The 25,963-nt window shown below is 40.0% G+C and overlaps 1 protein-coding gene across 1 annotated transcript; it reads left to right on the top strand.

The window, feature by feature from the left end:
- The first annotated feature begins 849 nt into the window (after positions 1-849).
- Positions 850-7,310, top strand: serpinf1 (serpin peptidase inhibitor, clade F (alpha-2 antiplasmin, pigment epithelium derived factor), member 1). The gene is made up of 8 exons (XM_074672736.1): positions 850-938; positions 4,193-4,253; positions 4,343-4,538; positions 5,341-5,496; positions 5,957-6,160; positions 6,252-6,391; positions 6,464-6,674; positions 6,861-7,310. The coding sequence occupies exons 2-8, from the start codon at positions 4,194-4,196 to the stop codon at positions 7,109-7,111; spliced, it is 1,218 nt and encodes a 405-aa protein (XP_074528837.1). The 5' UTR covers positions 850-938; position 4,193; the 3' UTR covers positions 7,112-7,310.
- Positions 7,311-25,963: the final 18,653 nt, after the last annotated feature.

Here is a 25,963-nt window from a genome sequence, read left to right as displayed (position 1 = left end):
GTGGGGAAGGATGAGGTGGGACCATGGGCAGTATGGTGCAAAGCGAGGGAGACAGGGGATTGGATGGACTCACGGACCAACCCGAACCTCGCATGCCATGCGCGATTTGGATTGGTCAACTAGTATGCAGCTTTGCAGCGGATATAGCCTACTGAATGTTTTTTTGTTGTTGTTCTTTTTGGTCTTTGTATTGTGTAGATTGGACCATAGGACCATAACAGCCCTATAAATGGTGTTATTAAGATGTACAAAGCTTCCAAATCATACACCATAGCTTTAAGGGAAACCCCTCCCCTCAACCATGGTCCATATCTTTCTGTACTTGTGAAAGGAGCAAGTTATTTGCCTTAATTAAGCAAGTAAACACAAACAAATCTGATGCTTTTGTGTGAATTAAGCATCCACATTGTTTTGCTTGTGTCTGGTGTGAACACAACACAAGACACGTTTGGACTCAGCTGAAGGGAAAAAAAAGAAACTATCATGAAGGAAACAAGCACTTTCAGCTCCTCTCTGGGGATAAGAATTTATCTCAGTGCATTTTAAGAAATCTCAGAGTTCCTAGATGCTGCTATTATTTCAAACAAGAGAATTACGTGATGGATTCACTCCAAAGATGGACATTAGCAGATTTATAACAGAACAGAGACACAGTTCAGCAAAGGGATCAGATCAGGACCTGCTCCTGCACACTTACACCTTAATGTCTAGGTATGTCAGGCTTAACGATCTGTTATTTCCTGGTTTTCAGTCTTTGGCTGTGAACATTGTTTTATCTTAATCCAGCAGCGTCTGTCTGTCTGGCGCGCCCCCGGTGCTCTGTTGGCAGCAGCGGTGACGCGCGCGGCTGAGGGCGCAGGTCCATGAGGCGTCGGCGCAGCGAGCTCGTCTCTTCTGCAGTTTGAGAGAGTCTGAGCAACGTGGACCGAGGAGGAGAGGTGAGTGTGCTCTTCTCTTTTGCGTTTTACTTTTTGGACATTTTGCGCTTTTATGCACCACTTTTGGAGGCTGTTTTAAAGCTGGTGAGCCGTTACTTTAATGCTGCATCCACACTCCTGCTGCACGACTGAAGTAAAAACGCAAGTCTGTAATTGATTATCTTTTGTAATCAAGAGAAAAAACGCATCTCTTATCAGATGATTAGACAGGATTATTTGGAGTGTAAAATCAAAGACACATGATGTCTGGAAGAAAAAGTTCCTCACTGGAAACTTAAACCCTGCTCAGCCAACAAAGACCAGCTGCAGGTTTTCACTCCAGATCTTTCTTTAATAGTTCTTATTTAATCCTCAAACCATCAAGCTCCTCAAACTGATGAGTGAAGTTAGTCTGATTATATCATGAGCTCCTTCAGTTTGGCTATTTCAGGGTTGCTCAGTTGTCACTAAGGTTATTCAGGGTTGTGAACACACTGGTGGTGCCAAGAACATTTCTTCACTTGTTTGAATAAATTGGCGGTCCTGACCTGCAGATATGATATCTGATGAGCTGACGAGAAGCCAATGAGAAAACATTCCTGCGAGCTTCAGAGGCAAGTTTCTGCAGGAAACAGCGTCTGCTGCAGGGCTCCATCAGCACACAGATTCAACAGTTATTACTTTAAATGTTATCAGGAGGATCTTTAATCAAGCTCTAATGATGGGAGTAGTCTCAGTGGGTTTCTGCCTGTTACTGAGAATTAAGTTAACACTGTAAGCACTGAGGGTGCTGGTGTCAAGAAAAACTGGCTTCCAAAGTTGCATCCATGCACTGTTGGAAATAAGGGTATCCTGACCACACTAGATGATTGTTTGAGGAGATTTCCTCTGGTTGGGTTTTATTTGGAGGCGGTTCCTCCAACATTCTGGCTTTGTTTCACTGCTATAATTTGATTCCCTTCTGCAAGACAATTCATAATCCGGATCCCAGCAGATGCATTTTATGCTACATCAGTTGTAAAGTTATTGTTTATAAGAGTGATATGCACATAAAACATCTATTTTCATGTGCTCTTATACAAAAAAAAAAGAAAAGAAAATAGCAGTTCAAGCCATGTCTGTGGAAAAAAAAAACAAGACAAAACAAAACAAAACAAAACAAAAAACACTAGGTTAGCTTTTGGCGAGACTCAGTTTTTAAACATAAGTCCCTAAGGGGCTTCTCTTTGTCTTCAGTTTTTCTTCTAATGGAAATCTCATCTGTTTGATGAAATAACAGCATTACAATACATATCAATAAACATTCAAGAGGATAAGAAAACTGCTAAATTTATGTTTTTTGAACTGAGGTTTCCAGAAGACTACCAGGAGGAGGATTAAGTTTGCAGAAGTCCTGGATCACTTGATCTCAGAATTTGACTGTGTGGCTGTATTTAGCAAGTTTCTATTATTATTATTATTATTATTATTATTATTATTATTATTATTATTATTATTATTATTATTATTATTATTTGTGTAGCACTTTTCAAGAACTCAAAGACACTTTACAGTTGTTACAACTTAACGCCCATGTGGTGCAACCAACAACAACACAACTTAACTGGGTGTTATATCCTAATTGAAGACACAGCTTACACAGAGTTCAAACCACAGGCCACAGGTTTGATCTAAAGGCATCTGTTAAACACTGATAGTGTAAACAGATGATACCTGAAAGAGCTATACAACTGCACAGAAGCTGCACTTTGTGGACTTCAAAAAGATCCACCCCCAAACAAACTGGGATTCATATGATAGAGTAGTTTTATGTAATACAGCTGATCTTCATTTTTATCAAATCCTGTGAAACTCGGAGAAAGTGTAAAAGTGTTTTTGGAGGGTTTGTCCTTTTTTCAAGCTGTCTGTCTTCATACCTCAAAGTATTTCAACAAAAGATCAAGAAGAGCTTCTGCTGCTCAGCTGTTCAAAAGACACCGTCTGGATTTTCCATCAGACATTCTGTTTGCACATGTGTGTGTAAGTGTGTGTGTATGGGTGTGTGGTCTGAGGTTCAGATGTCAGAGGTTTGTTTTGGTGAAACCAGGACAACCAGGTCCAGATGTGTGTGAAAGAACAAAGAGAGAAAACACACGTCTGAACTTTTCGATCCAGCGCTGCAGTTTTTTTCCCCTCGCAGGTGACGACGTGGAGCATCAGGGTCACAGAATAAAACTGTTTGTGCTTCTGGATGCTTGTGGTCTGGTTTCTTCTTGTGGATTTTCCTTGTGGTCCTGATAGCATCTCAGTTTGTTTCAGAGTTTCAGCTGTTCATGTAATTTTGTTGCCTCCACCTGCAATTATATAAAGCATTGTTTTAGAAGCAAACAGGCTTAGGCCTGCTTTGTTTGCAGATTACAAACCTGTGCATCTTTATTTTCACATTGTCTCCAAGTTAGCTCTGTTTCAGTTTGAGCTTTCTTTCTTTTAAGGCCAAAATAACAACAAAAAAATTCAGGTTGGTTGTGTGATATTTGGATGATAAAAGGTTAAATTAAGGACAGTTTTTGCAGCACATATTCAATTTGTTTCTCATTGCTGAAATACATACATCTGCAAGAAATGCAGGCTGGAACAGGAAGAACAGGAACGTGAAATATCAGCTCAGATTTTCTCCTTGGTTATTTATTTTACTGTGAGCAGATACTTAAAGCTCCCCTAAGAAACTTTTGTTTTGTGCTTATTTCAGCACCCCCTGTGTGTACATTGTGTTTTCTAACTAAACTCACCGGACGTCTCTGCTGAGGAAAGGTCAAAAACAATTGTTTTTGCAGATTGTAGTTCTTCAATTTGTTGTTTTTTGCAATTTGTAGTTCCTCATTTGCAGTTTAAAACATCATGAATAACTTTTAGAAGTATCTAGTCCCAGCACTGACAGTCCTGTTTGCTTTTGTTGGTCATGTAGAGACACATATATCATCCTCAGTCCATTTCGTAAAGGGTTAAAACCTCCTTAGAGTAGCTTTAAACAACTTCAGTCTTCAGTCAGTACTCGCTTGTTTTTAAAGGTCATTATGAGTACCGTGGTCCTCCTGGTCTTAATTTCTCTGATGGATACTTTGATCACCTGTGTAACAAGTAACACGTTTTCTCATGATACTCAGACCAAAAAATTCAGCACCAAACCCTGTGCACCATCTTTTAGTTGAAGATCACGCCTCCCATAATACTTTTGGAAGCCATATTGTGGTCCTGTTCTGGTTAACATATCTCTTGTTCTTGTGTTTCTCTTTCAGGATGAAGCGAGCCACTTTCCTTCTGGTCTTTGGAGCTGTCCTGAGCTTCTGCCAGGCTCAGGTGTGTCACCTGTTTCTACCTCCTAGGACTAAAAGTTAAAGTGGGTACCTCTTTGTGTCTCACACCTCTGACTTAATTACCTGTTGCAGTCAGACACAGGCGCAGACGATACTGGTGGCGAGGAGGAACATGTGGAGCTCTTCACCACACCGGCGACCAAGATGGGCGCCGCCACCTCAGATTTTGGCTACAACCTGTTCCGTGCTTTGGCGAGCCGTGAAGCTACATCCAACATCTTTCTGGCCCCGATCAGCGTGTCTGCAGTGCTGACTCAGCTTTCTATGGGTGAGGACACAATTAGAGAAACAACACCCTATGAATCCTGTGGAGAAGTGTTAAAAACTGCAGTTCAACAAGTGTCCACTTGAGGTTAGCTGTGGGAAACCATGTACACACCCATTCAAAAAAGCCTCAGAATTAAACATGTTTACAATCTGGTTCAAAAGACAGTTTGGATCTGAGTAGCTCTTTTCTCTATCAGCACACACTGAACAGTGGGAGATTTTTTATTTTATTTTATGACTTGTTATTTTGAAGTTATTAAACTTATGAGTTGCGCTCTTGTATGGGCATGCACAAATTAACTGATGGTTAAAGCACCTTGTAACTGTCTGCAAAGAGGCTGAAGTCTCACCTCTTTACATTAGCAGAGTCTGCATTCCAACATCAAACCGGTAGAATTAAGCTTTGCTAGTTCAAGTAGAATATAACTATCTCACTTTTCACCGCCAACTTTATGTTGCAGCAGGAGGGAGGTGAACATCAACATTAGAGTATACTGCTGTGAGTTTTGTACAGGATTACTTGTTATCTAAGTTAATGTTATCAAAGTCCTTGTCCACTCTGAACCAACTCACAAGAAAAGGGATCTCATACGAGACTAAAGCGAACTATTAATTTCAAGCCACAGCCCTGAGAGGTTGCTGTTAAGCCAAATGGCCAGTCCAGTAGGTTACCTGGTTAGGTGCATGATCAATCAGGTTATTCCCCATCAGATGATGGATTCCCGTGCCTAGTGTTGGACTCACAACAGACCGTCTTATTCTGAATTGATTAACTCATTACCATTTCCCCTCCTGTCCTCTAGGGGGCTCTGAGCGTGCTCAGAGGCAGCTATACCGGGCCCTGAGGTACCACACTCTGCAAGACCCTCAGCTCCACAACACCCTGAAAGACCTTCTGGCCTCCGTCAGGTCACCTGGGAAAGGCCTGAGCACCGCCGCACGGATCTACCTGGCACGACGTGAGTCCATAGGGTGGGGGTTGGGGGGTTGTAGGGATAGGAGGTGAGAGAAGTCCATGCTTCAACAAACCACATCTGCCATTAATATGTCACAGAGCAAAAAGTCAGTGAACTGTTCATCAACAATAAAAAAAAGTCAATTTACGTCAAGGCTCCTCACTCCACAAACCCCCTTTTCTCTGATTAGCCAGCCCTGTGAGAGGCTGTTTGGGGGGGGGGGGGGCAATATGGGAATGAATAATACCTCCTCTTTAATTCCTTAAACTGAGTATAAGACAGTCTCTTCCCTCACACGTTGAGAGTGCTGAAGTTATATTAGATGTGTGTACCAAAGTTACAGTGTCAGAAACTTCCACATCAGTCTCACAACAGAAAACAGTTCCTCTGGTTTCTCTAAAGACGACACTTCCACACTAAAGACAACTTTCCTTCCCCTCGTTAATGTCGTTGTCTGCTTCAGGTATTCGTACTAGTCCAGAGTTCTTCACGCTCGTGGAGCAGCAGTACGGAGTTCGTCCTAATGCTCTGCAGGGAGGAGCAAGAGACATGAAGGATGTCAACGACTGGGTGAGTCAGCAGACCAGCGGCAAGGTGCAGCGCTTGCTGACCAAGTCTCTACCCAGAGCCATTGGAGTGAACCCTGTGAGCGCTGCTTACTTTCAAGGTAGGAAGACTTCTCTCTGTTCTCCAGAGGCCAGCCAATGAGCTGCTGTATTAGATTTGAAGTTTGGTTACCGCTCAATCTTTGTAAACAGGGAAGTGGGTGACTCGGTTCGGTCAGACCGGCGTGATGGAGAACTTTCAAGTGGAAAACGGTCCGTCTGTTCGAGTTCCCACAATGCAGCAGGACAACTACCCTGTCAAGATGGGTATCGATTCTGACCTGAGCTGCACGGTGAGCATTAGCAACAAAAACACCAGACCCCAGAACCACACTGAATCATTCTGACACCCTTTGGTTTCGCAGATTGCTCAGATCCAGATGCAGAACGACGTCAGCATGTTCATCTTCCTCCCTGATGAGGTCACTGCCAACATGACCCTGGTGGAGGAGAGCCTGACCGCTGAGTTTGTGCAGGATCTCTCCATGACGCTCCTCCCTGCCAAGGTCTCGCTCACACTGCCCACCCTGAGGCTCAGCTACTCCACCGACCTGCTGCCTCTGCTCGGTGATGTGGGTGAGTCTGAATCAGGGTGATAGAAAGCTGTGATGATGCATCATGTCCATTTATAGTCCAAGACCTCTAAGGCACAGGCTGTCTTCAACTGAGCAGCTGAAGTATTGGTTACAGAAACTGAAAGTCTGTTCATATTTTTTGCTGAACAGCTATCTGTTGTGTGCTCTTATTTTTTCCCTCCTCCAGGTCTCTCAGAGTGGCTTACAGACACAGACCTGGAAAAAATCGCTTCTCAGCCCATTAAAGTCAGCAGCGTCCATCACAAGGTGGTGATGGAGACAGCACCTGAGGGGAACCAGTACCCAAGTACAGCCGAGGCAACGAGCCACCTGACGTACCGAGTGAATCGTCCCTTCCTGTACCTGATCCGAGATGAGACATCGGGGGCGCTGCTGTTCATCGGCAGGGTGGTCAACCCCAAAATCCTGTCAATATAACACACACAGATTCACACACAGGACAACACACATACACACTCTTAGCGGGTCCTAGGAGGGGTTTGAGGGGTTTGCTTTGCTTCATGGTGGCAGAATATTTGATTTTACATGATTTTTTTACTTTTCATGTTGAAACATGTTAGCATGATCATGTTAATCTGACTCCAACATGCTGAAGCTCACAGAGGGATGTTTTTTACAGAACCAAATATTGTCATTTGTCTCATTAGAAATAAACTCGACAATGAAATGAATCTGTGGGGTTTGGGTTCTTCTGTCAAAGAGATCATTAGGTTTCTGTTTGAATACGGAATGAATGCACCATCTTTACAGCCTCTGAACAAGTTTTATACATTTATGTCTCTCTGGCTCTGGTCATTTTGTCACATGATCCTGCAGAACACACTTTGAAAAGAAAACACAAAGTAATGATTGTGAGATCAGGCAATGGGGCCGCCATGTTCTCCTAGGAGAAGTGAGAATTAAACAATTTAAAAATTAATTCAACAATTAGGAGCAGAATTCTAAGATAGAAGAAAGCCCTCAAATGATCAAAGGCAGAATTCAAAGATAAGAGGCACAATTTAAAGAGTAAGACTAAATTTGAGGATTGAAGGTGAAATTCAAAGATCAGCGACAGGATCCCATAGTCCAGTATCCCGAGAGGAGTCTCAAAATATGTATATATAAAATATGAATGTAATAAATAGCCCCTCTCTCCTTATCAACATATTTTGTGGCATCATATTAGTAATTAGGGTCCTTGCACTAGGGACACTATTGTATTGACCAAAAATTAGCACACAGTACACCTCAGATCCGGCCAAAATTGACCCCCAACATACCAAAATGTGCTCTCTAGCGACACTGAGACGTGCTAAAACGGCTCTGAATGGCAGTAGAAATATCATAGCGAGATCATACTAACGTTAAAATGTTTGTCTCATTGAGATGCACAAATTATATATAGACAATTCTGACCTATCTCAAACAGGAAGCCAGCAATCTGTCTTGTAAAACAAAACCTGGCCAAATTTTGGGCCAGAAACAAAAGTTATCTACTCTTAGGTCATAAGTGATATGGGCTTGAATTTCACTCAAATAACAGATAAGACCATGCTTTACAAAAGTTGTGTGAGAATTTGGTGTTTTAAAACAGTTTTCAAATCACAAGCCTTTAGAGTTGGTGAACCCCAAAGATGCCCTCTCAGCTCCCTCCAATAGAATGAATGGGAGAAGAGGATCCAGCTCCATGCAAGCTGCAGCAGGTAGGCCTCTAAACAAAAATAGTAAAATTTGTACATGGATGGATTCCTGACAAAATTTAAGACAAAAATATTTTATTTTTGGTGAGATTTGGGCAAAATTGTGGCATCTATGAGTTGCAACTGGATTCATCAGCTCATGAGGACCAAAGTCATCAACTGGTGAACAACATAGTTAACTTAAGATGCAGAGTTTCTTATTGGTGTTTTGTGGAAACATGGCTGTGAGCTGCTCATGAAAGCTAAGCTATGGGCTGACTGGAATTTTACAGAAAGCACTGGTTATCTCCTGTGCAAAATGCAATAAGAGGCAGCTAGTCATGTTTTCTATCCAACTTTCAAGCAAATCAGTGGAATTATGACTTTTTCCGGTCATTTTCAAGAATCTGTAATCTATGTTAAAGACGGGCTGTATAACGGGTTTGTCAGCTCAGGCCGAGGTTGGGTTCAGGGTTTTTCTGTCTTTAACTCAGGTGGACCTTGTACTGAAATATGTGGCTCCAGCCTTTCCCTTGTGAGATATGATACTGGATCAGTGTTGGTGTTTTTGGCCGCCTTGTTGCTGTTAAACTCTGGTTATAACCGTAAGTGGTATATGAGTGAATTCTAGAGGTTGTTCAGCAACTAGATTCTGGCGTGAACTCTGGATCTAATTTCACATTTTTAATTTTAAGCACAGGAGTAGACATTGACTAGACAAGAAAAAGGAATCAGGAAGTTGCCTAAACGCTCTGATTTCTCGTATTTCTTGCTTGCTTATATGATGAATGCGGATCGTCTTTACAAAGATAGTGTATTAGTTAAATCAGACTGCGTTTGTGTACCGTTTGACTTAGATGAAGATCAGAACACATTCTTTCCACACTCTTTTTCTTTGATGGTGTATGAGGTATGGGGTAATTGTTCTTTGAAAAGAAACGCAAACTAATCGAGAGCTGGTTTTCATTCAGTCATATATTTTATTCTTAAAACAACTAAAACACAGTTCACTCTTCAAAATAAAAGCATGTACAAACAGTTTTAATAGATCATTCAGCTGCTATTCAGTCAGTCAGTCAGTCAATCTTTAAGTTTTAAGGATTATTACAGTGCAAGTGAAAAGAAAGACATGAGCATAGATCATTACCTGATGGGTATACATTGATAACTGACAATTGAACAATAGAAGACATTCTCTTGATGTTTTTTGACTTCAACTAAAGATGATCAGATGTTCCTGACACAGACATACGGCAGATACAAATAACAGTTGTCATCATTCCAGCACTTTCCATCTGTAAGTACAAAAAAACCCACAAGAGTTTATCTTTAATTCAGTGCATTAACGTCACTACAAAGTGAGTTACATGGACAATAGAACAACAAACTGTCAACAGAGAATCTGTGTCATGAATGTTGCGCTGAGGATTGAATAAGTTTATCTTCAAAATTTATTAAAAAATGATTTCTTCAAGTCAATTTGAAGGACAAACAGAACATTACCTGCTGCTGCTACACATTTAAAAATGTCACATTTATTGTGAAGCTGACAGTTTGTTTGTTTTTTGGATGCTGGAGTCAATATGTCATAGTGAAAATCAACAGGTTTCAGATTTGAGGTTAATAAAACTTTTATAAGAAATGTTTTTTTCTTCTGAGGAGTCACTGCTGATCAGTTTACTCCACCCAAAATGTTCATGTTAACTTAAAAAAAACATCAACCTGACTGAAGTCAGTGATTTAACTCTAACATGCAATGAAATAAACTTTGACTTACCTCCAAAGTTCATCATAAGACAGTGCTCCCGACTCCTGAGGTTGTTTGGCTCACCTCGACACCAGTTGGTGAAAGCAAAATGTGAACTGTCACTCCACAGCCAAAGACCCTCCTGAAAAATCAAACAATATATATTACATGATGAGTAAAACACTTTAAAAAAAGATATTGTACCAAGTCAAATTTACATTGTGTGTCATTAGGGACATACATATTGTGCATCTGAGCCTCCAATCCATGTGACTGGAGACCTGTTAGTGGCCCTCTGTATCAGCCTCTTAACAAAGGTTTCTTCAGCATAGCTGTGAACTGATGCAAGGTTTCCACCCATAGCCCGACAGTTCCTCTGCAGAAATGACAAAAATGGGACAAATAAACCAAGAAGTGCAAGGATGTAGCAACTATGAAACTCTCAGCTAGCTTAGCAGTCATGGAAGAACAACTGTGTTTAGGGCAGAAAGAATCGCTTGAATAATTTAGTAACTTTGTTGCTATATTTAGTCATTTTTTAGACCCTCCTATTGTTTGGAGACGCTGGCGTGAAAGCCTGTATTGATCTCCACCACACACTGCTTCTGAACTAGCAGCAGCTCGTTGTTAAATGTCCATAAAGAGAGCATGGAAACATCAGCATGGATTTAGTGTTGAAGAGCTCTGGACTGAATCCAGATCAGTCTAATTACCTCGGCTAAACCCCAAGGCTGTGCTGCTCCATTGTAGAGAAAACAGCGACCACTGTAGCGTGTCCAACCACTGGGACAACCTCCCGAGAAGACGACACCATCATCTGCAAATGTAGAAAATAACTGTTGTAACCACCAAGAGGGACCTAACTTGTCTGCAAAGCACTCAGTAAGACTTTCTGAGGGGGTTGTGGATGAAGGACTTTGAAATAAGAAATCAGATTTCAGTTTGTGGACTACCAGCAGCTCACCTTCTTGAGTATGGGCCTCCCCTGTCAAATCCTCATGAGGCTCTGCTACTGGAACAGCTGGAGATGAAACACAGCAGAAAGTGATGAGCATCATCATTACTTCTCACTAAACACACCCACAAATATTTCTGCAGCATATCATAGCATTTGATGTGAAAAGAGCACATTGGACTTTACTGAAATTCAGGAGCAGCTCCTCTCCTTGGATGGACGCCTCCCCCGTCATTTGATCAGGCTCAGCTTCTGGAACAGCTGGAAGGTTTAACGTTATTTAAATGTCTCATTAGTTTCCACAACAGACTCTAAACAGTCCCTTCCATGTCTTCATGTTCCTCTTGGGACTCACCAGCAGTGTTAGTCAGGGCCATCCCGGCACAGACCAGGAGAAATGCAGTCAGCATCTTCATGGCTGAGTTGATGAAGGTCAAGAAAAAGACGAATGGATTCTCTTCTTTCCTCTTGGAGCTTCAGCTTCTTGTTTGGAGATGCTGAGTCTGCCGGCTCTTATATACCCTGACATATCTCTTTTTTTTTTGTTCTGAAGAAATTATTTGGTGTCTTATCAGAACATTTATATTAACCTTTACACTCAGGTTATTACTTTGATGATTTACCAAAGTTCAATCCATGAGGAAATGAACTCAATAATCAAGGGAACGTGACTGTGAGTCACGCATAAGTCTGAAGAGGATCAACTGTTATGACCAGAAGAACATGTTTTTTTTTTGTTTTTTTTTTGTATTATTTTTATTTACAGTGGGGAAAATAAGTATTAAAAGTGTCTACTTTTTTCTCATCACATTTATTTCCAAAGATGCAATTCAAACAAATTTTTTACCAGACATTGGTATTAACTCAAATAATTCGCACATGTAAAGAAATCAAAATGTTCAGGTCCATTATTAATGATAATGTGGAATTAAGTACGATAACACAGGAAAAAAGTATTGAACATCTTAACTGAGACTTATCTCATACTTAGTGGAGAAGCCTTTGTTTGAATATTCTTTGTTGTCCTCCGGTGAACCATTTTCTTTGGCTCTTTCCACAAATGTTCAATTGGATTTAAGTCAGGTGATTGACCAGGCCATTCTGACAGATTGATTTTCTTTTTTTGAAACCATTTGAGAGTCAATTTTGCCGTGTGCTTTGGATGGTTGTCCTGCTGGAAGGTTCAGCCACGTCTCATCTTCATCATCCTGGTGAATGGCAGCAGATTCACATCAAGAATTTCCCCATACATGGCTCCATTCATTGCTCCGTCAATTATATGAAGTTTGCCAATACCATGAGATGAGAAACAACCCCATGCCATGATGCGTCCACCTCCAAACTTCACTGTTGGTTTAATGTTTTTTGGCTGATGTGCAGTGCCATTTCTCCTCCAAACATGGTATGTAGTATGACAGCCGAAAAGTTCATTTTTGGTCTCATCTGACCAGACAACATTCTCCCAGTATGCTACAGGCTTGTCAAGATGCTGTTTAGCAAACTTTAAACCAGCTTCAACATGCCTTTTCTTAAGGAATGGAGTCTTGCGGGCTGAGCGTCCATAGAGGCCATGGCGATTGAGTGCATTGCCTATTGTTTTCTCTGTAACAATTGTACCTGCTGCCTCCAAGTCTTTATGGAGCACTTTCAGGGTGGTCCTTGGCTTGTTGGGTACTCTTCTGACTATCTTTCTGACTCCTTGGTCAGAAATCTTGCAAGGAGCTACTGTGTGTGGCCTGTTGATGGTAAGGTGGTGCTTCTTCTTCCACTTGTGAATAATGGCCCCAACGGTGCTGACTGGAATATTCAGGTGCTTTGATTTAAGTCTGTAACCAGTTCCATTCTGATGCTGAGCAACAATCAGGTTGTGAATGTCTTCAGAGAGCTCTTTGCCTTTACCCATCATGAGGTGTGTCGTATTTAACTGCTTGGTGAAAAAACGACCTTTTTTATTGGACCATTAATTTGCTCAAGCCCAGCTGATGTTTGTTTGCACTAATTGAAAGTTCAAGTAATAATTACTAACTGATTTCAGGTGGTATGTTGCATTTCCTTGCCAAAGTATACAGCCTTTCCATGGTGTTTTCAACACCATGTAAATGTAAAGAGAAAAAAGTTGACGCGCTCAACACTTATTTTCCCCACTGTATATTGGGTTTGACCAGATGGTTTAAATCAAAACTGGCCCTGACTAACTCTGCTGGTTCACATTATTTTCAGTAGAAATAACCCTTGTCTTTTATTCAGGTCTATACAGTACCCCCTGTACAGTGTGTGCCGATAGCGAAATGAATGTTTCAGACTCAAGATGTTGATTTGTTTTTTTTGTTTGTTTGTTTTTTTTTTTAATGCAGTAAAAGTCTGTTGTTGTTGTTTTGCTTGGTGTGTATGTGGTTACTGCTCTTTCTGCTATATGCCTCAAGTGGATTGTCAATGATCAGCAACCTTTATCACTTGTGCATAGGCTTCATTTCTTTAACCGGATGTTTCTCCTTGATCTACTTCCTCTTGGTAATATTTTTTTCACATTCATTTTCACTGTTATGCGAATGGCACCCTGCTCTACTTTCACCAACCCACCCATCTCCCTCTCCACCTGCCCCCAGGAAATAAAATCATGGTTTTTGTCCAACTTTCTAAAACTCTACGGTGATAAAAACTGACGTTCTCCTTATTGCTACCAAATCCACACTTTCAAAACCAAACAGTTTTTCCACAACCATTTTTCTTATCCTTAACAGCACACTGTCAACTGCCTCCAACCATCCCTCACTCCAAACAGCTTCACCCCCTGTTAACATCCTACATTGACTACTTCAATTTTCATCTGTCTTTTCTGAAAAGATAAGTGTCATGGCTGCTATCTTAACTATCCCTAGTAATAGTTTCCTGTCTGTAAATTCAACTTTGGGCTGAACGAATCAAAAACACTTAGATAAAAAGCTGCACGTGAAATGAAACCTTGATAACACAAGGTAATTATTACCAACACTGTTCATCATGTATTTCCACAGAACAGTTAAAATATCTGCTTCAAAGTTTCTGATTAACTTTTACAGCTTATGGTGCAAACAGTTCTACTTCCTGGGTCAGATGGCTTTTTGTTCCAGTGTTAAAGTTTACTTTTAGTGCTGCTGAATGTACAAATAATTATTTAATTTGTAGAATATAAATTAATACGGAGCTGAAAAGGTGAAACAAGCACAAGTAATTAAAACATGTTGGATCAAACTTAAAATTTGATTACCTAATTCAGACATATTTTTACCTTAAGTTTGATCTGGAGGCCCCTAATGAATACAGATAGATTTTCTTCAGATAAAGCAAAGACTCAGATGAACTAATTTTAATGCTACAGACGTTACATTTTGTGTGGAAATTTAAAGAAGCGTTCAGTTTGGGGAATGAGGAACATCATTTCTGCTCTCATTAAAGGCACAGAGAGAATCCAGCTCCTGCTTCTGTTTCTTGTCGATTCATTCCTTGAGCGATAGATAAAAGAAGAAAGATAAGAGATAAGAAAGAGAGCTCAGAGGTTCGTGAGAATTGGAGGGACAGATTCTTGGTACAGACAAACAGGCAGTGTTCACCACAGGTCATCCCAGCACTTTTCATCTGTGAACATCAAGAAGAAAGAGTCTTTCTGTGAAAACACAACATGGATACTTTTTTTTAACTCAGTGAATTCATACAAGCCAAGTTTGGAGTTGATCTGATTAGTGGAGGAGTAACAGTAAGAGGAAATCTAACAATCTAACAAAAAATCTAACTCATTGAAGTTTCTATAAATGTGAGAATCTGCTGGACTGACAGAAAAAAGTGGATAAAGTGAAACCGAGATTTTGCAGAGACATATGCAATGAAACTAAGACTAAGACTTGGAATTAACAGTTACAGTTTCAACTTGATTTGGCAGAGACAAATCAAAGATTATGACAAAGCAAGATTACATAGTTTCAGAGATGAAAACAGTGGAGATGAGACTCTGTAGAGACAGATGAGGTGAAACTGAGACCTGACAGAAACGGATACAGTTAAAATGGGGCTTGACAGAGACAGACAGACAGAAGGAAACTGAGAACCAAGAGCCAGCTGCTACAGGTACAATGAAACCAAGACTTTTCAGAGAAAGATACAATGAAACTGAAAGTGAGCAGAGACAGCTTCAATAAAACTAAGACATGGCACAGCCAAAAACAGTGAAACTGAGACTTGGCAGAGCCAGAGACAATGTTTCTGGAACTCAATAGAGACAGAAGCATTGTAAGTGAGACCTGAAAGAGACAGATACAGTGAAACTGAGACTTTACAGAAACATTCAGTGAAACTTAGACTCTGAGTAGATATTTGTCACTGTGACTAAAGATAAAATGACAGTAATTTGTCAAATGTGCTTTGAGTATTCCGAGAGGAAGCAATAGAGATGCAATAGACACCGCTGTTCCACCACAGTAATGGCAGCCGGCCACGATGGCAGTGCCCACAAATTAGACGTAATTTTGGTTGCCCTGCTGCTCAGCTGTACGTGTGATGTCACACACTGATTGACAGTTCAGTGCAGCTGGTCATGTGACTGAGCAGGAGAAAAAATACATCACCTTAACCGTGATACCTCTAAAAAGGTCAGAGAGGGATGAAACCTTGACAGTGGAGGTGAAACCGGCATGTAGGGACAGTGACAGTGAGAGGACCAGACCAGCTTTGATTTAAGGTAAATGTTTAAAAAAACATTGTCAAGATTTGCTCTGATGAGAAGCAATCTGCAGTCAGTCACTAGGGGGAGCTCTAACTGTTTCTGCATTGTGGAGCTGTGATGTTGTCTATATACATGACCTATCTGATTCTTATATCAGATTAAAGAATTGGAACAACATGTACATTTGGAAAGTTTAACTGGCATGATCCATCCTGCAGGGTTATGAGTGTTTTTCAGGCAAACTTAAAAAAGTTAAAAACGTTTTTTTTTATTATTATTAAAAACACAGAGAAAGTCAAGAATATTTTATGTTCAGTGGTTTGAGTTTGCAGTCATTGGACTGAAAGCTTTCTGCAGGCAGAGACGGCCTCTCAGATTTTTTCAACATGCGATCACATGGAGCTTATCCCAAACTCCCCAGAGCGCTTTCTACTGGAAAATATCTGGGTCCATGTTTGCTCTGCCTTTAAGATGATTCCTAACAGAGTACAAACTTCTCAAGCACATCTGAGTTAGTCAAACATGGGACAAGAAGCTTTGCTTAAAGAAAAGAATGAGTCATGGAGCGATCAGGGATTTATATCAGGAAATGAGGGATCAGAGTAACACAGAGTGTGTGTATTTGTGTGTATTTCTGTGTGTGTGTGTGTGTGTGTGTGTGTGTGTGTGTGTGTGTGTGTGTGTGTGTGTGTGTGTGTGTGTGTGTGTGTGTGTGTAGGTGTGTGTGGTGTGTGTGTGTGTGTGTGTGTGTGTGTGTGTGTGTGTGTGTGTGTGTGTGTGTGTGTGTGTGTGTGTTTGTGTGTGTGTGTGTGTGTGTGTGTGTGTGTGTGTGTGTGTGGTGCAGACATGTGGTTTAGATTTTCCATGAACATGGAAGAGATTCCTGAGGTTTCTGAAACACAGCCCAGGAGAAAGTGAGCTGACAGAGAAGGAAAAATAAGTTTAAGGAGGAGGAAGGAGAAGAATCTATGAGAGCAAAGGTTTTGAAAACCCTGACATCTAGAGGAAAAATCCATGCACTGTAGGGTTTTTTTTATACAGTTATTGTACATATGAACCAATCCCACTTGTCTGAACAGCTTCACGTCAGAGCTCACAAGAGGGCGACAAATGCTCAATTAAAACAGTCCAGGACTCTATGGAAGAGAAAAACATAAGTTTAACATCAGCTGCTGTTTTCTTCTCACAGTAAATTAAATTTAAAGCAATGATACCTAATTTCTAGCAGACTCGGGACACTGTTCTAGACACACCATCTTTAGTCTGATAAAAGGAGGATCATCCAGTGCTATAAACTCACTGATTTAGTCTTTTATGTCAAAAGTTTTCAACAGGGGGTCTGTGACCTTAGAGGGAAATTGCTGAGGCACTGCAGGGGGTCCATGACATTTTTGGTTACTTTGGCAAATTTTTGTATTTTCATATATTTGCTCCCAAATATCATATTTGTAGCAATGTTAATGTCATTAAAGACACATTAATGGATACATGGAGCCTGAAAATGTTATCTCTCAGTTAGAAATGCTTATGTTTAAAATGAAAATGGTAATTTGAATTGCTTGTACAAATAATTGACATACAACTGACAGACAGGATTGACATGAGCATTGGTATAAGTTGACAAGGTATGTTTATAAATGAGAGTGATAAGGCTACCCTACTCAGTGTACCTTGCAAATATTTTAAATAAAAATATAAACTTATCAACCTGTGTATTATTTGAATAGTTTAGTATTGAATGCCCAATAACAAGGTACATTAATAAATGGTACCAGGCCCGATTTGATATAAAACACAATTTGAAGAGCCCTGGTTTATGCTGTAGCTTTGGGTCATCTCTGATAGAGGTTTTTAATTCTGGCTGCACCTACTGCACCTTAATATTCCCTTAATCCATCTCTATTGCTTCCTCTCGGAATACTCAAAGCACATTTGACAAATTGCTGTCATTTTATCTTTAGTCACAGTGGAAAATATCTACTCAGAGTTTAAGTTTAACTGAATGTTTCTGTAAAGTCTCAGTTTCGTTGTTTATGTCTGTTTAGTTGCAGTTTCACTGTATTTGTGCCTTCCAGGTCTCAGTTTTACTGTAGCTAAATGGCATGTTCCAGTTCTACTGTCACTGCCAAGTCTAAGTTTCACTGTATCTGTCTCTTTCAGGTCTTACTTGCAATGTTCCTGTGCTTATTGAGTTGCAGAAACATTGTCTCTGGCTCTGCCAAGTCTCAGTTACAATGTATTTCTCTGACATGTCCTAGTTCCACTGTATCTGCCTCTTCCATAACTCAATTTCACTGTATCTGTCTCTACCAGGTCTCACTTTCACTGTTTCTGTCTTTGCTGAGTCTCATTTTCACTGTCTCTGCCAGGTCTCAGTTTCACTGTTTTTGGCTCTGCCATGTCTCAGTTTTATTGAACCTGTCTCTACTCACTCTCAGTTTCATTGTATCTTTCTCTGAAAAGTCTTGGTTTCATTGTACCTGTAGCAGCTGGCTCTTGGTTCTCAGTTTCCTTCTGTCTGTCTGTCTCTGTCAAGCCCCATTTTAACTGTATCTGTTTCTGTCAGGTCTCAGTTTCACCTCATCTGTCTCTACTGAGTCTCATCTTCACTGTTTTCATCTCTGACACTACATAATCTTGCTGTTTGTCTCTGCCAAATCAGTTGAAACTGTAACTGTTAATGCCAAGTCTTAGTTTCATTGTATATGTCTCTGCAAAGTCTCAGTTTCACTTTATCCACTTTTTTTCCGTCAGGTCTCAGATCATTTTATTTGTATCCAGGTCTTAGTTTTACTGTAGGACTAGGGCCTCTTTGTTCCTCTGTACCTGTAATGAGTCTCATCTTGATGAGCCCTAGTTTTAATTTATTTGTATCTACAGGGTCTCTGTTTCACTGTATGTACTTTCAGCAAGTCTGAATTTTGCCGTATCAAACAAAAAATAAATCAAGTTGGCTGAAATCTGACCAGAGCGGTTTGACCAAAAACTTTTAATCATGACATTTAACAGGCCAATAAGATGGACAAGAAGCTACATCAGGATTTGTAAAGTCTGAAACAATTAATTCACAAATTTCAGACTCACTCCAGCTTTCTGTAGCCAATACTCCAAGAGTCTGGAGGATAAATTACTGAGTCCAATCCTTAAAGAAACAACAGCAGCGACACTTCCTCTTCTTTTCTTGTTGCATAGACCTCTTTATGATGAAATGTAGCTGCAGACAGGAACACTGTTTCCTGTCTGTCTGTCTGTGACCCTTCACTCAAATTCAGGGTCAACATGTTAAACTGCTGAGGGATGATGAGGTTAAAACAGGCGACCTGAATCATGTTTCTCTGTTAAAGCTGACAGGACTCCTCCAACGCTGTCATTAAACTGGATCATGCTGTTTTTACCGTTTATTCCTTCGTCGTCTGACGTCTTAAGACATGTCTGAACCTGAGGATGAAACAGCTGCATCTGTTCTTAACAAACTCAACTGTGTCATCAGCAGAGTTCAGGATCATCACATTTAAATACTATGATCGAGACAATAATAGTTTTTTTAATCAAATCTGGTATGTTTCAGTGGTGCAGTTTGAACAACACTGATGGGGCCAGTCCAGCAGATACTCACATTTATAGAAAGTTCAATGAGTTTTGTGTTAGATTACCTCTTACTACTGGTCCTCCACTAATCAGATCAACTCAAAAATTGGCTTGTATAAAATCACTGAGTTAAAAAAAAAAGTATCCATGTTGTGTTTTCACAGAAAGACTCTTTCTTCTTGATGTTCACAGATGAAAAGTGCTGGGATGACCTGTGGTGAACACTGCCTGTTTGTCTGTACCAAGAATCTGTCCCTCCAATTCTCACGAACCTCTGAGCTCTCTTTCTTATCTCTTATCTTTCTTCTTGTATCTACCGCTCAAGGAATGAATCGACAAGAAACAGAAGCAGGAGCTGGATTCTCTCTGTGCCTTTAATGAGAGCAGAAATGATGTTCCTCATTCCCCAAAACTGAACGCTTCTTTAAATTTCCACACAAAATGTAACGTCTGTAGCATTAAAATTAGTTCATCTGAGTCTTTGCTTTATCTGAAGAAAATCTATCTGTATTCATTAGGGGCCTCCAGATCAAACTTAAGGTAAAAATATGTCTGAATTAGGTAATCAAATTTTAAGTTTGATCCAACATGTTTTAATTACTTGTGCTTGTTTCACCTTTTCAGCTCCGTATTAATTTATATTCTACAAATTAAATAATTATTTGTACATTCAGCAGCACTGAAAGTAAACTTTAACACTGAAACAAAAAGCCATCTGACCCAGGAAGTAGAACTGTTTGCACCATAAGCTGTAAAAGTTAATCAGAAACTTTGAAGCAGATATTTTAACTGTTCTGTGGAAATACATGATGAACAGTGTTGGTAATAATTAGCTTGTGTTATCAAGGTTTCATTTCACGTGCAGCTTTTTATCTAAGTGTTTTTGATTTGTTCAGCCCAAAGTTGAATTTACAGACAGGGAACTATTATTATTGATTGTTAAGATAGCAGCCATGACACTTATCTTTTCAGAAAAAGACAGATGAAAATTGAAGTAGTCAATGCAGGATGTGTGGAGCTGTCAGAAGTGAGGGATGGTTGGAGGTAGTTCACAGTGTGCTGTTAGAGATAAGAAGTTATCAATGGTTGTGGAAAAACTGTTTGGTTTTGAAAGCGTGGATTTGGTACCACCTCAGTTTTTATCACCGTAGAGTTTTAGAAAGTTGGACAAAAACCATGATTTTATTTACTGGGGGCAGGTGGAGAGGGAGATGGGTGGGTTGGTGAAAGTAGAGCAGGGTGCCATTCGCATAACAGTGAAAATGAATGTGAAAATTTTTTTACCAAGAGGAAGTAGATCAAGGAGAAACATCCGGTTAAAGAAATGAAGCCTATGCACAAGTGATAAAGCTTGCTGATCATTGACAATCCACTTGAGGCAAGCAGCAGAAAGGGCAGTAACCACATACCCACCAAGCAGTTAAATACGACACACCTCATGATGGGTAAAGGCAAAGAGCTCTCTGAAGACATTCACAACCTGATTGTTGCTCAGCATCAGAATGGAACTAGTTACAGACTTATATCAAAGCACCAGAATATTCCAGTCAGCAACGATAGGGCCATTAATCGCAAGTGGGAGAAGCACCACCGCACCATCAACAGGCCACGCACAGGAGCTCCTTGCAAGATTTCTGACCAGGGAGTCAGAAAGATAGTCAGAAGAGTACCCAACAAGCCAAGGACCACCCTGAAAGTGCTCCATCAAGACTTGGAGGCAGCAGGTACAATTGTTACAGATAAAACAATAGGCAATGCACTCAATTGCCATGGCCTCTATGGACGCTCAGCCCACAAGACTCCATTCCTCAAGAAAAGGCATGTTGAAGCTGGTTTAAAGTTTGCTAAACAGCATCTTGATAAGCCTGTAGCATACTGGGAGAATGTTGTCTGGTCAGATGAGACCAAAAATGAACTTTTCGGCTGTCATACTACATACCATGTTTGGAGGAGAAATGGCACTGCACATCAGCCAAAAAACACTAAACCAACAGTGAAGTTCGGAGGTGGAAGCATCATGGCATGGGGTTGTTTCTCATCTCATGGTGTTGGCAAACTTCATATAATTGACGGAGCAATGAATGGAGCCATGTATGGGGAAATTCTTGATGTGAATCTGCTGCCATTCACCAGGATGATGAAGATGAGACGTGGCTGAACCTTCCAGCAGGACAACCATCCAAAGCACACGGCAAAGTTGACTCTCAAATGGTTTCAAAAAAATTAATCAATCAAATAAAATGGCCTAATCAATCACCTGACTTAAATCCAATTGAACATTTGTGGAAAGAACCAAAGAAAATGGTTCACCGGAGGGCAACAAAGAATATTCAAACAAAGGCTTCTCCACTAAGTATGAGATAAGTCTCAGTTAAGATGTTCAATACTTTTTTCCTGTGTTATCGTACTTGATTCCACATTATCATTAATAATGGACCTGAACATTTTGATTTCTTTACATGTGGGAAATATTTGAGTTAATACCAATGTCTGGTAAAAATTTTGTTTGAATTGCATCTTTGGAAATAAATGTGATGAGAAAAAAAGTTGACACTTTTAATACTTATTTTCCCCACTGTAAATAAAAATAATACAAAAAAAACAAACAAACAAAAAAAACATGTTCTTCTGGTCATAACAGTTGATCCTCTTCAGACTTATGCGTGACTCACAGTCACGTTCCCTTGATTATTGAGTTCATTTCCTCATGGATTGAACTTTGGTAAATCATCAAAGTAATAACCTGACTGTAAAGGTTAATATAAATGCTCTGATAAGACACCAAATAATTTCTTCAGAACAAAAAAAAAAGAGATATGTCAGGGTATATAAGAGCCGGCAGACTCAGCATCTCCAAACAAGAAGCTGAAGCTCCAAGAGGAAAGAAGAGAATCCATTCGTCTTTTTCTTGACCTTCATCAACTCAGCCATGAAGATGCTCACTGCGTTTCTCCTGGTCTGTGGCGGGATGGCCCTGACTAACACTGCTGGTGAGTCCTAAGAGGAACATGAAGACATGGAAGGGACTGTTTAAAGTCTGTTGTGGAAACTAATGAGACATTTAAATAACGTTAAACCTTCCAGCTGTTCCAGAAGCTGAGCCTGATCAAATGACGGGGGAGGCGTCCATCCAAGAAGAGGAGCTGCTCCTGAATTTCAGTAAAGTCCAATGTGCTCTTTTCACATCAAATGCTATGATATGCTGCAGAAATATTTGTGGGTGTGTTTAGTGAGAAGTAATGATGATGCTCATCACTTTCTGCTGTGTTTCATCTCCAGCTGTTCCAGAAGCAGAGCCCCATGAGGAAATGACAGGGGAGGCCCATACTCAAGAAGGTGAGCTGCTGGTAGTCCACAAACTGAAATCTGATTTCTTATTTCAAAGTCCTTCATCCACAACCCCTTCAGAAAGTCTCACTGAGTACTTGCAGACAAGTTAGGTCCCTCTTGGTGGTTACAACAGTTCTTTTCTACATTTGCAGATGATGGTGTCGTCTTCTCGGGAGGTTGTCCCAGTGGTTGGACACGCTACAGTGGTCGCTGTTTTCTCTACAATGGAGCAGCACAGCCTTGGGGTTTAGCCGAGGTAATTAGACTGATCTGGATTCAGTCCAGAGCTCTTCAACACTAAATTCATGCTGATGTTTCCATTCTCTCTTTATGGACATTTAACAACTAGCTTCTGCTAGTTCAGAAGCAGTGTGTGGTGGAGATCAATACAGGCTTTCACACCAGAGTCAAACACTAGAGGGGTCTAAAAAATGACTAAATATAGCAACAAAGTTACTAAATTATTCAAGCGATTCTTTCTGCCCTAAACACAGTTGTTCTTCCATGACTGCTAAGCTAGCTGAGAGTTTCATAGTTGCTGAATCCTTGCACTTCTTGGTTTATTTGTCTCATTTTTGTCATTTCTGCAGAGGAACTGTCGGGCTATGGGTGGAAACCTTGCATCAGTTCACAGCTATGCTGAAGAAACCTTTGTTAAGAGGCTGATACAGAGGGCCACTAACAGGTCTCCAGTCACATGGATTGGAGGCTCAGATGCACACTATGTATGTCCCTAATGACACACAATGTAAATTTGACTTGGTACAATATCTTTTTAAAGTGTTTTACCCATCATGTAACATATACTGTTTGATTTTTCAGGAGGGTCTTTGGCTGTGGAGTGACAGTTCACATTTTGCTTTCACCAACTGGTGTCGAGGTGAGCCAAACAACCTCAGGAGTCGGGAGCACTGTCTTATGATGAACTTTGGAGGTAAGTCAAAGTTTATTTCATTGCAGGTTAGAGTTAAATCACTGACTTTAAGGCAGGTTGATGTTTTTTTTAGTAAACATGAACGTTTTGGGTGGAGTAAACTGATCAGCAGTGACTCGTCAGAAGAAAAAAATATTTCTTATAAAGGTTTTATTAACCTCAAATCTGAAACCTGTTGATTTTCACTATGACATATTGACTCCAGCATCCAAAAAACAAACAAACTGTCAGCTTCACAATAAATGTGACATTTTTAAATGTGTAGCAGCAGCAGGTAATGTTCTGTTTGTCCTTCAAATTGACTTGAAGAAATCATTTTTTAATAAATTTTGAAGATAAACTTATTCAATCCTCAGCGCAACATTCATGACACAGATTCTCTGTTGACAGTTTGTTGTTCTATTGTCCATGTAACTCACTTTGTAGTGACGTTAATGCACTGAATTAAAGATAAACTCTTGTGGGTTTTTTTGTACTTACAGATGGAAAGTGCTGGAATGATGACAACTGTTATTTGTATCTGCCGTATGTCTGTGTCAGGAACATCTGATCATCTTTAGTTGAAGTCAAAAAACATCAAGAGAATGTCTTCTATTGTTCAATTGTCAGTTATCAATGTATATCCATCAGGTAATGATCTATGCTCATGTCTTTCTTTTCACTTGCACTGTAATAATCCTTAAAACTTAAAGAATGACTGACATGAATAGCAGCTGAATAATCTATTAAAACTGTTTGTACATGCTTTTATTTTGAAGAGCGAACTGTGTTTTAGTTGTTTTAAGAATAAAATATATGACTGAATGAAAACCAGCTCTGGATTAGTTTTTGTTTCTTTTCAAAGAACAATTACCCCATACCTCATACACCATCAAAGAAAAAGAGTGTGGAAAGAATGTGTTCTGATCTTCATCCAAGTCAAATGGTACACAAACGCAGTCTGATTTAACTAATACTCTATCTTTGTAAAGACGATCCGCATTCATCATATAAGCAAGCAAGAAATATGAGAAATCAGAGCCTTTAGGCAAGTTCCTGATTCCTTTTTCTTGTCTAGTCAATGTCATAATGTACCGCTGAACCTTACCGAGCAGATGGTTTGTTCATTAAGTAATTGACAGGATATGGATAACTGTATGAAAGATTTTGAAGCAGTATTCACACAGAACTGGGTAAGTGTAAGAAAGGGAAAAGGAATGGTAATAAAGGATTAAGTCAACCCTCAAAGCCGAAATGGAATAATGGACACTGCAGTTTCTGTGGGACAATCTGAAAATATCAGATTTTTTTTTAAGATATAAGGATAACCATATGAAGAAGAGGTTGAGGAACCATTGTAAACAAAAATGAAATGAAAATATAACAGGGATCTTTTATTACATATTGATTGGTCGACCCCAAGTGACTTAAAACTGCAGCCCCTCCAGCTACTTTGAGCTACAGGCCTGAAATAGTTTGTGCAACTATCATGCCAATACTTAGACAAAAAGTCTCTTTCAACCATAGTGAATTCCAAACAGGAAGTTTGGCAAATTAGAGTGTAATATCCAATGAGACCCTCAAATTCTGATATCTTGCCATGAACCAGAACGCCATTGTAGCTCCTTCATATAAGGTCTCATCTGCCTCAAGTTTTGCACACACCATCAAGGTCCACCTCCCAACACATTTGTGAGTTCCATTCAATGCTACTGCAATAGTGCCACCCTATTGAAATGCATGTTAGTATGTTTCATGTACATTGTCTAATCTGTTTCAAGTTTAACTCGCAAGATCACAGCTCTACTCTGCTTCAAATCACCCACATTCTTTAATAATCTCTAACCCACATCACTGAAGATGATAAATGTATCAAAGTTTATCCCATATCTAGTGGTCAAAACAAGTACTGCAATATACTCTATGTGAAAATTACCCATGTATGTTTACTGTCAGGCAGTGACAGTGACATGCCCTGACAGTGGCACATGGCTCATCTGGATCAGGGATGGGTACCGAATTAGGTACTTTTATAGGTACTGACCAAATTCTGTCAAAAGTACCAAGTATCGATTCATGTAAAACCAAAAGGTACCATGTTTAGGTACCTAAATGCATCCTCGTGACTGCGAGGGAGTGGAACAGTGGGTGATTTTCTATGCTGGACATGAACACAGCATTGCAAGGTTATATATTGAAGAATAAATTTGTAAAATTGATTTTTTTTATATATTTAATTATTAAACAAATTGATATTCCTTACAACACAAACACAAAAAAGTACCGAAACTTGGTACCGTTGAGTACCAGTACCGATTGCCAGGTACCGGGCATCGGTACCGTATTGTTTCAGATGTGAAAGGTACCCATCCCTAATCT

Source organism: Halichoeres trimaculatus, unplaced genomic scaffold (genome assembly GCF_033239565.1).
Source record: "Halichoeres trimaculatus isolate MK-OKI-2021-1 unplaced genomic scaffold, fHalTri1.1 fHalTri1_scaffold_6, whole genome shotgun sequence".
NCBI classification, from domain to species: Eukaryota; Metazoa; Chordata; class Actinopteri; order Labriformes; family Labridae; genus Halichoeres; species Halichoeres trimaculatus.
This window is presented reverse-complemented; position numbering and strand designations above follow the sequence as displayed.

Excerpts from the sequence above, each read along its gene's own strand:
- serpinf1 (XM_074672736.1), top strand. The coding sequence starts at position 4,194 with ATGAAGCGAGCCACTTTCCTTCTGGTCTTTGGAGCTGTCCTGAGCTTC. Across the intron at positions 4,254-4,342 it reads TGAGCTTCTGCCAGGCTCAG|TCAGACACAGGCGCAGACGA; the intron begins GTGTGTCACCTG and ends TACCTGTTGCAG. Across the intron at positions 6,392-6,463 it reads ATTCTGACCTGAGCTGCACG|ATTGCTCAGATCCAGATGCA; the intron begins GTGAGCATTAGC and ends TTGGTTTCGCAG.